At 43.0% G+C, this 12413-nt stretch overlaps 1 protein-coding gene across 11 annotated transcripts in view; it reads left to right on the top strand.

Moving 5' to 3' along the window:
- The window catches only part of Pus10 (pseudouridine synthase 10), a 101178-nt gene that overhangs the window by 45182 nt on the left and 43583 nt on the right, over window positions 1-12413 (top strand). For all 11 annotated transcript variants that reach the window (XM_076938014.1, XM_076938013.1, XM_076938011.1 and 8 more), the window contains one exon: window positions 488-574. In XM_076938014.1, coding sequence (XP_076794129.1) covers window positions 488-574 — 87 coding nt within the window. Of the gene's footprint in view, window positions 1-487; window positions 575-12413 lie in introns of those variants that run through there.

The following is a 12413-nucleotide window of genomic DNA, read 5'->3' as shown; positions in this document are numbered from 1 at the left end:
CCATCGGAAAGCCGAGAGGTCTTTGACGCACCCACTATTCCTTAACACCAACAGTCATGCCCACTTTATTCCAGGTTGTCACTAACATGTCATAATTAAAAAAGGCCAACTATTCTGAAATTGTTGTAGCAACATACTGGAAAATTAATAACAAGTGTCTGACACCCAGCATATTGTCCTGAAACTGCCAGTTGTACATGGTCATAGTCAACAAATATTTAATCTCATGGTGTTTATGACAAGCTTGATACTCAAGTGTAGAAGTTTTGTGATTGCCTTTTGGGGAGAGCTAGAGACTGGCCTGGCACATGCTAGGCCAGCACAGTACCACTGACTGGCACATGCTAGGCTGGCACAGTACCACCGAGCCTCAGCCCAGCTCCTAACTGAGTGCTGGGAAGCTGTGAGCGTCCTGGGAGAAATTTTGTTATTAAAGCCACATTTTCAGGAATTCTTGGGAGTTTACCTATTTGTAATACTCTTTTAGGTGTGCCAAAAGGTTGAAGCCTCTGGGTTTGAATTCACCAGCGTGGTTTTATCTGTCTCCTTCCCACCACAGCTGTCTGTGAGAGAGGTAAGGTCATTTGCTCACTTCAGAGCATGTGTAAAGTGTATGCTAGGAATTTCTAATTTCTAAAGTGCAAGCAAACAAAATTGGGAATGTAAGCTTGGTAGAGGCGCGCACTTGTCGCCCCAGCACTGGGTGTGGAAGCAGGATGGTGAGGAGTTTGAGACCATTCCTGGGCATGGAATCATGTGTGTTGCATGATGGGACATGAGCAAGCATGACCAGACATGCCTCAGATTCATGACACAGGTGATTTTGAATTAATTTTGGTTGTTGCACATTCAGAAACCTTTTACCATTGTTCATTTTTTTCTTATAACCCCTCCACATTCAGCTATGTGACACCAGATGTGGTGGTCACTCACAGTATAAAAGGCTACATTAATAAAAATTACATTTAGCTAAATGTACATAATTTGAGAACTTTTTTCACAACAAACCTATGATTATATTAAATACACAAATGTCCAAAAGAAAACCATACTTTCCTCAAATATTTAAAAGTAAAGCTGAGGTCTTACTCCTCTCCCAGTCCTGACCCCAAATGGAGCGCACAGTGGGTGTACATATGCGCCAAAAGTTTGAGAACTTTTTATTTGAAGTGTCTTCTCCTAAATACTGGTTTCTAAACATATAACAATAAGGTTAAACATAAATAATAATAAATAAATAATAAATATAAACATATAAGGTTTATTCATAGGTAGACATGGTGGCTCCTGCCTGTAATCTCCATATTCAGGACCTAGGGCAGAAGGATTGTCAGGTATTTGAGCCCAGCTTGAAGAGTTTCCCAAGCATTGTGCTGTTGTTACAAAGGCTACACTTTGAGGAATTAATACTCCTAAGGCTTTTTTTTACATTTTTATTTTGTTTTATTTGTGTGTGTGTATGTATCTGTGAGTATGTGCGAGTGTGTGTGTGTGTGTGTGTGTGCGCGCACATGTATGTGTACCTGTGTAGAAGTCAGGACAACTTGCAGTAACTGGTTCTGTTTTTCTGCCATGTGGGTCCCAGGCATTGATCTCAGGTCATCATCCTTGACAACAGGTTTCTTTACCTGCTAAATCATCTTGCTAGCTCAAAATTAAGAATTAAAAAATATATCTCTATATATTCTTGAAAGTAGGGAGAAGGGCTGTAAACTTTGGACAGGTGAATTTCAAACAATGCAAGAAAAACTGGCATAAGCATCTGGCTAACTTAAGGTATGTTAAAAGTTTTAAGGAGTTCAGGGAAAGCAAATTTAAACTAAATTTATTATAACCAATAAAAGGAAGTATAGAGAAAACCCCCATAAAGAATTGGTGGTAGTGTACCCCTTTAATCTCAGCACTTGAGAGGCAGAGGCAGGAGGATCTCTGTTAGTTAAAGGCCCGATCTGAGTCTAGGACAGCCAGGGCTACACAGAGAAAACCTGTCTTGAAACCTTCTCCCCCAACCCCCTACCCCCCACCCCCACAAAAATTGGGAAGCCAGGTATGGTGATTCACACTTGTAAATTTAAATTCAGCACTTGGGAAACTGGACACGATGTTTGCTGTGAGCTTGAGGCCAGCCGGGATTATATAGGAAAGCCCACCTCAGTAAATCATTTTAAAAGAGTAAAAATGAAGAATGAGGTCTAAGCCTAAGACAAGAGGAGCCTGAATTCATCTTAGGGGTGTGTGTGTGTGTGTGTGTGTGTGTGTGTGTGAGAGAGAGAGAGAGAGAGAGAGAGAGAGAGAGAGAGAGAGAGAGAGAGAGAGAGAGAGAGAGAAAATAGAGAAAAATGAATGAATACACATTAAAGACCTTTTTAGTTTGAAAAACTTGAAGTCCTGTGAGTAGCCCGATGAGCTCCTTGCTAAGGCTTGCCCACATTGAACAATCAAGTTTTATTTTGCAACCTTGAGATCAGTTACAAAAAAGAAAAGAAAACAAAATAAAATAGAGTCACATTAATGCGAGTATAAGAGGGAGGCTCAGCTCTGTTAGAATTGCAACCAAGAACTAGACCCTAGTGAACTGCTAATGGAGTGAAGAATTGCTCAGGGAGATCTGGGTAGTCAGGATAGCAGACAACTGAAGCAGGAGACAGGCCTACATGGATGATGTACACTGCTGATAGATGAGAGAAAGCTGGGGTCTGAAAATCTTGCTTTGCTTCTGGCCTTTCTGTCAGGGAAAATGTGATCAGTGATCTTCCTCAAAAAAAAAAAAAAAAAAAAGGTAGAACAGTCGTTCTGGGGAGAGGGAGAGTAAAGGCTCCGCCTCCGGCTCCACAGAGTGACACTTTCCTAAATGGGCTCAAGTCTTCTGGCTTCGGAAATAATTATATTTCAAGATAGAGTTAAAACAGCCTACCACTGTGCCTGCTCCTCGGGAATGTTAAAGGGCAGCATATTTTCCAAGTGATTGGAGACAACGTGAATAAAGTTGATTCTGAAAACTAGCAAATGGTGATCTCAGCTGCACAGCTCAGTCAGACTCTGGACTAGAAGCTCTAGGGTGAGCTGTGGGCACTGAGCTCTGTTGATCTCAACTGCACAGCTCAGTCAGACTCTGGACCAGAAGCTCCAGGGTGAGCTGTGGCACTGAGCTCTGGTGATCTCAACTGCACAGCTCAGTCAGACTCTGGACCAGAAGCTCCAGGGTGAGCTGTGGGCACTGAGCTCAAGGAAGGACGAGTTTGCTGAGAGCAGAGTATGTCTGCAGTGTGCAGTGGAGTGGTAGAGCGTGGCAGTGTGGCAGCTCAGTGTGGCTGTGTCTTAGCCAGATGGATGGCTAGTTTCTCAAAATGATTTCCTGACAGTGGCTGGAACATAGGTAAGACCACTGAATACAACTGACTGTGTGTGCTGGACTGTCTATCTGAAAGGAGCTGGATGGATGACTAATCCCACGGCAGACAGTGTTCTTAAACATGGTCTGAAGTTCAGCCAAGTGAAACTCCATTGAGGGAAGACGTTAGAATAGATGCTACGTCTTCACTTTCTGTCCTCTCAGATCCCAATCTCCAAAAGTAGGACACAGAAGCCCTTTGATGGCACCTGCACATTGGACACAGCATCACTGAACTGCAGGGAGGTTCCTGCTATGCTTCAGGCTCTCTCCTGCTCTCTTCTGTCCATAGTATATGATCGTGAAGATGTATGTGAACCTCACTGTGGGCTACATGACACAGGCCTAAGAGTGCAGCAGGCATGTTAAATGTTACAGTTAATTCACAGAGAGCTTATTAACAGGAACAGTCTAAAAGGACGAACTAATAAGAATAAATGTGAGTTCTTATGCCTGAGTTTAAAAAGCAGTTGCCAAGTAAAGGAATGATGTAATGCGTTTACAGAGATGCCTCCGGAGTATTAGTTAGAGTTGCTTAAAGAGACAGTAAGCCAAGTGGATGGCATGAGGTGGGAGACAGTGTAGCTAATGCTCACCTGGATGAAAAGGTGACAGTTGTCTTTGCTTAGTGCTCCTGTTCTTGGAATGTCATGCTTACATGGAGGTTTCTGCTTTAGAAAGAACAAGGACAGCCGGGCAGTGGTGGCGCACACCTTTAATCCCAGCACTTGGGAGGCAGAGGCAGGTGGATTTCTGAGTTCAAGGCCAGCCTGGTCTACAGAGTTCCAGGACAGCCAGGGCTACACAGAGACACAGAGAAACCCTGTCTTGAAAAAAAAAAAAAAAAAAAAAGGAGAGAGAGAGAGAGAGAGAGAGAGAGAGAGAGAGAGAGAGAGAGAGAGAGAGAAAGAGAGAGAGAGAGAGAAAGAAAGAGAGAGAGAAGAAAAAAAAGGAAGAAGGAAGAAGGAAGAAGGAAGAAGAAGGACAAGTGGGAAGGCATTCTGGTTAGCGTTCAGAAGGTAGGCTCAGGATGAATATAATTCTCATCCCAAAGGATTTGCCAGGATGGATATATTTTTTTTGACACATAAACCAAGGACTGGCAGCTACCAAGTAGAGGTACATGAAAGGAAGATCTTCTTTTTCCCCCATTTATGTATTTATGTATGTATTATTTATTTTGCATCTCACTCACTGCCCTCCCCCTGGCTGACCCCTTTTAGATCCCCTTCCCCTTCTCTTCTGAGAGGGTGGTGTCCCCTTGAGTACCCCCTCAACCTGGCACATCAGGTCTCTGTGGGACTTCTTTCCCACTGAGACCACACAAGGCAACCCAGTTAGAAGAACATATCCCACAGACAGGCAACAGCTTTTGGGATAGGCCCGCTCCAGTTGTTCAAGACCCACATGAAGACCAAGCTACATTTCTGCTGTATATGTGCAGAGTGCCTAGGTCCAGCCCGTGTATGCTCTCTGGTTGGTGGTTCAGACTCTGAGAGCCCAGGTTAGTTGACTTTGTTGGTCTTCTTCTGAAGTTTCTGTACCCTTTAGGGCCCCAATCCTTCCTCCTAATTCTTCCATAAGAGTCCCCAAGATTCATCCACTGTTGGCTGTGGGTATTGGTTTGTATCTGTCTGAGTCAGCTGCTAGTGGAGCCTCTCAGAGGACAGCCATGCTAAACTCCTGTCTGCAAACCAACAGAGTGTCATCAGTAGTGTCAGGGATTGGTGCTTGCCTCTGGGATGAGTCTTTAGTTGGGTGGGTTATTGGTGGGCTATTTCTGTAGTCTCTGCTACATCTCTCAACCCGGCATTTCTTGTAGACAGGATAAATTTTGGGTTGAAAGTTTTATGGGTGGGTTGGTGTTCCTGTCGCTCCACTGGAGTTCCTGCCTAGCTACAGAAGGTGGCCTCTTCAGGTTCCATATCCCCACTGCTGTGAGTCACAGTTAAGTTCACCGCATTGATTCTTGGGCACCTCCCTTATCCTAGGTCTTTTGTCATTTCCTGAAGATGGCTCTCCACTCCCATCAGTTGCAGATTTCCATTCATTCTCATAGCTCTCTGGCCACCACCCCCCAGCCAACTCCCTACCCTGATTTCTCTCCACACTTGATCCTGAACCCTCTCATTCCCTTCCTCATTCCCTCTCTCACCCAGGTCCCTCCCTCCATCTGCCTCTTACTCTCTCTTCTAAGTGACATTGAAGCATCTTCCCTTGGTGGAAGGTCTTCTTAAAGCCCTTTAGATCTTATGTCTAGCATAGTGCTAAGAAGCCCTTCTGGTTTAATGCTGTTGTATTACTTCACCTGGGAGTCTATATCCTTTCACTTCAGATAGAGAGGACAATGACAAATTCATGATTTCAGCAAGTGAGCTTGGTAAGCCCGGAAGTTTATTGGGATTACTTACCAGATCATAACTGACTCAGGCAGCTGTGTTCTTGAAAAGCCACCTCACCAAACAGGATGCTGCTGCTGCTTCATGGAATCCCTGTTCAGCCTGTGCCCAGCTTCTCTGTCTGAGTCTCTTGTCTTCCCTCGCTTGTTTGCTTTTCATCTAATCCCTGGTGGGGACCTCATGAGTCTTGTAACTTTTGTAAGCTTCCTGAGTCTTGTGAGGTTACTGTTTCTTTAAAAATATTTTGTGTGTGTGGGGGTATGGGGTGGTGGTGTGGTGTGGAGTGTGTGTAGGGGGGCATATGTCACAGTGTGCCTGTGGAAGTCAGAGGACAGCTTATAGCAATCCACAACAGGTTTTCCTTAAAATACGTGGGTACTATAGATCAACGATGGTTGTCTGGCTTGGCTACAGATCCCTTTAGTTGCTGAGATGTTTGCCAGCCCTCCTGTCAGTTCCATGAGCCTCATGAGTGTCCTGCCTCCTTCATGAGAGGATATTTCAACCCAGAGGAAATGGCTACACAGTATGCTTCCCTTTCTGCTGGCTTTTACACTCCCCTGCCCCTTCTGTGAAGTTCCTGAGGCCTTGGAGGGGAGGGGCCATGTAAATGTGTGGTTACTATCTTCTGTGTCTGTCTGAGCCTTGGGTACTACGCCACGCAATAGACATTTATTCTCAGAAATTGACTGGTGAGTTTATGCAGTAACCATCTCCCATTGCAAAAGGGACATTTTCTCCCATTAGTGAGGTTGAAAGTAGCAGTCTGAGCGTAAACACAAATGTTTGGAAATTAGTCTGAGAGACACATACCTGTTTAATGAAACAGTGACAGCTCCGTATTGTAGCTTGTGACCTCTTCAGTCATGACTGTGTGTCCTGGGCTTGTAGCACTGTTCAGGGTTCCTTCTGTGATGTGAGCCTTAATTCAGGTGGATTTTGCTGCTGCTGTTGCCACCGCCACTGTCACCACCTCCTCTGCCTCAGAACTCAGGATTGACTTCTGTAAAGCCACACAACAGCATTAACCTGACACTGAGGATGCCACAGACTAAACTGGCAAGTCTTGCCGATTCTTTGAGGTGGATCTTTACCAGCTGAGTCCAGCAGAGGGTGATATTATACCATCAGTTTGGTCCATTTCCACCTTGATGTGTAGTGTATTTGCTCACCCCTTTGCTCACCCTAGTGACATTAAATGAGTTATATTGTGTCTTAAATGTTACTCTGATCATATGAAACACCTTCTTTCTCAATATGCAGTATGGTATGGTTGGAGTTTTGTTTGTCAGATCAAAATATATTTCTTGTCTCCATACTTTGCATTAAATATTCCAAATTAGTTAAGAATAAAAGTACCAATTCTGTAGGACCACCTTTTTTATTTTAGAAATTATCTTTTCTTAAAATTTCATAAATTAATATTTTTTTAAAAATTTGCTTTATTTAAATTTGTGGTCTCCTTACCAGTTTGGATCCTTTGATCTCACTTATGATCTGAAGAAAACAATGAATTCCTTTGTCCTAAGAATGCACAGATTCACTTGGCATGGTGCAGTTCTTGTAACCCAGCACTCAGGAGGCAGAGAGGATTGTGAGTTCAAGGCTATCCAGGGCTGTACAGTGATACCCTATATTAAAAGAGGCACATACTTGAAGTTTTGTATGCATTTACAGATCCTTGGATTTTTCTGAATTGGATTCTTTGGTAAAATCTTCCTCTCTGCTGATGTCCTTATTTATTCTAAAGGATCATAATTTCTACTGTGTTTAGTCCACAGTCAACTGCAAATATATAGAGAGAGCCACTTGTTTAAGATAATAACGTGTGCGTAGGCCTGAGCTGGCTGCCTTATGATTCAGGGTTATATTTTCTCCTCTCTCTTCATTGTCCATGCTTTTTCAACACATAATTTGTACAGCAGACACCCCTCCTAGATATACAACACACCAAAGGTCTACTTTATTCTGCTGCCCTTTCTGAACTTAGAAAGGCAGGTTTAAAGTTTGCCTTAGCATCGATGGTCCCTGATAAGTTGGTTATAGCTTTGTTCAGTCTCTGTGAGGTCCTTGGTCCAGGGGTTCTAGGTATGTGTGGGTGTATGCAGAAGCCAGAGGTCAACCTTGGAATTCTCATTGACCTGGGGCTTTCCAATTTGGCTAAGCTGGCTAGCTGGCCAAAGCTCCAGGAACCCACTTGTCACCACTGTAAGTCAGCAGGCCTGGCTTTTTTACATGAGTTCTGGGGATCAGACTCACATCCTCATACTTTTGGTGGCAAGCATTTTACTGACAGATACTTTCTCAGCCTTACAGGCTGCAACTGTGTATGTGTGATGTGCAGTTGCACACAGCCTGTGAGTGCACTCCAGAGGAGGACTTTAGGTATCCTACCATTTAACCCCCTGCCCTGTTGCCTTGAGACAGCCTCTCATTGATCCTGAAGCTAGGTGACAGAAAGTACCAGCAAGCCTCTTATCCTCCCCCTTCCCACAGGACTGGGGTTACCAATTCATATGCAGCACTATTGGCATCTTAAATAGGTGCAGGGGATTTGAACTCTTTTTTCCTGCTTGAACAACAAGTGCTCTTGCCCACTGGACCATCTTTCCAGTCCCCAGGGTACAACTTTAGAAACCTTCATAGCACACAACAAGTATGTTTATGCAGCCATCCAAATCCATCTTCCTATAAGATGTAACTCTAAGAGCTTGCCCATATAATTTTCCACTTTTGACAGTCATGGAGAAGGCGGTGAGGTGACTCAGCAAGTTAACAGTGGTTCCCAAGGCCCACATGGTGGAAGGAAAAGAACCAGTGCTCATAAATTGTCCTCTGACCTCAGCATGCATACCATGGCATGCACAAATGCCCATGTGCACATACGTGTATACACATAAATAAGATTGCAATAATAGTGAGTCGTGGAATCATACGGCTTTAAGACACCTTGCTAGTCATGTAGAACAGGGCTTCCTAGCTTTTTGTGGCATCTAATTTAAAAGATGATAGTTATGTACATTGTTGTGATTATCACAGCCCTGGTGGGAGTACCTCTCCAGGTGCAAACCTGTTCATACCTTTTGAGAATGACTGCCAGAAGGTCTGTGAGTTCCTGACCTTCGCACATAGGGTGGTCACCTTTAAACAGTTTGAAAGTTCTTGCTGTTGTGTGTGTGTGTTCTGTATTAGGGAGGGAGCCCATGCCACAGTGTGTGGAGGTCTGAGGACAACTTATAAAATCAGTTTTCTCCCACCTTTGTAGAGGTTCCAGGGATCCATTTCACTTTGCCAGGTTGCACAGCAAGCAACTTTACCTGCCACACCATCTTGCCAATTGTTTAAAAGTAGTATGACATTTATTCATTTATCATGTATGAGTGTATGCATGTTTATGCAGCCATCCAAATCCATCTTTCTATAAGATGTAACTATTAAGAGTTTGCCCCATGAGTTACCAGCATACACGATTTTGCACTTTTGAGAGTCATGGAGAAGGCAGTGAGGTGGCTGTACACATGTGTATGTGTACATGTGTGCATGCCTCGGTGCATATGTGGTAGTCAGAAGGCAGCTTGTGGGAGTTGGCTCTCTCCTACCATATGGGCCCTGGAGATTGAATTCTGGTCATTTTTTTAGAGACAAGTGCCTTTACCTGTTGAACTGTCTCAGTGGCACTCTTTAAGTCTAATGTAGCTCTACTGTGTGGACTGGCAAAAAGGTCCTTTTTTCCCATCTTTAAGGATGGTGACCACTTGTCTAGCCATCATACCTTCATTTGAAAAAGAAAGCCCAGAATTTGTAGAGGTCTATGTCCCATCTTTTGTTTATTGGAATTTGAATGTGTTTTTCTGCTCTTTTCAAAACACCATATAAAGCCATGCTATCTCTTCATCCTGTAAATGTATGTGTATTTGACTTTACCCAACCTTTCTGGCTCCATGAGAATAACCTTTTCTTAACTACGTACATTGTTTTTTATAATCGGTTTAAGTATACAAGGCCATAGGCTCCACTAGGTGTCTTCTCACATGTGTATTGTACTTTGTTAATCCCAGCAGTGGTCATGTAGGGCTAGACCTCCATGGAAATGGACTGTATATTGGACCCAGGAATGCAGTTGAGAGCATAGTCAAGCATGTGTTTTAAGTGATTAAAGACAGATGTACTTTCTAGCTTTGCCTTTTTCCTGGCTTGTCTCCAGCCGGTGTAGGTGGAGACAGAGCAAGAAGGAGGAGGTTGGTTGCTATGGTTCTACACTGTGTGGATGGATGCACAGGCTGCATTAAGAACATAAACAGCCCTTAAGAATTCGAAGTCTCTTGTTTTGATTTCCATGTTTCTATACCTGTGAATTATCATACAGCATCTTTAGATGGTCAGAATCAGTAATGTAAAGAATTTAAAGGAAAGCATGATGAAGCAAATCCCTTAAATGTGTCTCTGTTAGAGGTACCACATTAGCACACGGCCACTTGCCAACTGAGTATATTAACTTTTAGGACTGTGGTCTAGTGCACTAAGTTTCAGAAAGAAGGAACTTCTAATTTAGGCTCTTCCTGTTTCTGATTTGAATGACAGAGTCAACCATCTTTAAAATTTTTTTTTTTATTTTGTTTTGACTGATATAATCACTTTGCTTTAGATTTAGTAATTCGTAATTCTGTCACGATTGTATCTGAAAGCCTTGTATAATAATGACAGTAAATTGTGTATGATTTATACTTATGTGAATTTATAAAGCATAGGTCACATATAAAACAGCTACATAAGTACTATGTTTTTTAGGAGATAAAACTCTTTTCTTAGGGAAGTAAGCCACTGCCATTTATTGAGTATTTGTATAGGCGATCTCACTCAGACGTCACAGCCCTCAGAGAAGGCTGCGCTTTTATCTCTGTTTTTCTGTGATGAAATTGAAACTGAAGGTTGTATTACTGATGAATAGTAGAGTCAGGACTTGAACTCTGAACTAGCCTTCCCCAGAGGGAATATTGTAGTTGTTGCTTGTCATACTGCCCATGCTGCGATTTGGTAAGGTTTTAAACACCGGTTATGTTTGATGTTCCCAGGACAGACACACTTTCTTTGGTACTTTCTCCAAATACTGTGATATCTTCAAAGTTAGAGGGAAAGAATCATTGACTTTTTGTCTGTTTTTAAACAAAACACAGGCTCTTGTAATATTTTAGCAAGAGAAATAATTTAAAGGTGTAGAGAGATGGCTCAGTCAGTAAAGTACTTGCCACACAAGCTCGAGGCCTTGAGTTCAATCCTCATGCCCATATACAAAGATCTCTAGTACCCAAACACCAAGCCAGGAACACTTTATGAAGTGTGTTTGTGATCTCAGCACTAAGGGGGTGGAGGAGACAAGAGGATTCCCAGAGCTGGCTGACCAGTCAGCTTAGTCTAATTACTGAGTCCAGGTCCTCAATGAGCATGTGTCTCAAAGAAACAGGTGGAGAGCTTCTGAGGAGCAGCACCCAGACTGACCTCTGACATCCACATGTGCACGCACACTCTTGTAGCACCAACACACAGACAGATGATAGAATGAGTGATAAGTTGCCAGTTTTTATTTTCTTAATAACTAAAGTTTTGTAAATTAATGAGATAAAAATTAAAAGCTCAAGCTTTGTTAATAGGTGAGTAGAATTTGTACAAAGGGTCTCCAAATAAAATGTATTAAATTCTTTATTATTGTTGTGTGTGTGCATGGTGTCTAGCTCTGTGTGTGTTTGTGTTTCCACATGCGCCATGCCATGGTGTGCCTATGGAAGTCATAGGGACTAGAGTCTCAGCCGGAGTTGTGAGGAGTTGTGAACTGCCACTGGGAATGGAGCCCAGGTCCTCTGGAAGACCAGCCATACTCTTGACCACTGACTAGCTCTCCAGCCCCTTTCTTACATTTTAAAGATCTTTATTTATTTGTTTGGCTTGATGCAAGGTCTTTCTGTGTAGCCCTTGCTGGCCCAGAACTCAGCGATATACCTGCCTCTCTCTAGCTCTTGTGTGTTGGGATTAAAGGCCTGTGCCACCATGACCCCCCCCCCCCCCATTCTTATTTTGTTAATCATGCATGCATGTACACAAGTGCAGGCTTTGTAGAGGCTGGAGGTTGGATCCCCTGAAGCTGGCGTTACAAGCAGCTTTGACCTGCCTGAGGTGGGAGCTAGGAACTGAGAATCAGATTGAATGCTCTGCACAGCCCTTAGGCCCTGGGCCTTCTCCTTTTCTTCCATTTTAAGTGATTGCCTTATAGGGAGAAAAGAGGGATTGCTTGATGGGAATTGATTAGTTGGAATCTGCTGCAGAATAGAAGTGTTTTCTTCTAGTTTTGAATAAGTGCTTGGTTGTACCTGCAGTGGCAGCTTCCTGCACTGTCTTTCCGAGAGCAGGAGGATTAACATTAGGAGCTTGATTAGGATTAACATTTGGAGCTTGATCCAAGCCTCATATAAAACAGCCATAATGCATGAATACCAAGCCTTTGCTTAATATAATTTAAGAGACTCTTTTTTTTTTTTTTTTTTTTTTTTTTTTGGTTTTTTGGGTTTTTTTTTTTGGTTTTTCAAGACAGGGTTTCTCTGTGTAGCCCTGGCTGTCCTGGAACTCACTCT

Source organism: Arvicanthis niloticus, chromosome 7, assembly GCF_011762505.2.
Source record: "Arvicanthis niloticus isolate mArvNil1 chromosome 7, mArvNil1.pat.X, whole genome shotgun sequence".
NCBI classification, from domain to species: Eukaryota; Metazoa; Chordata; class Mammalia; order Rodentia; family Muridae; genus Arvicanthis; species Arvicanthis niloticus.
The sequence above is the reverse complement of the archived record's forward strand: the minus strand, read 5'-3'. Positions and strand labels throughout refer to the sequence as shown.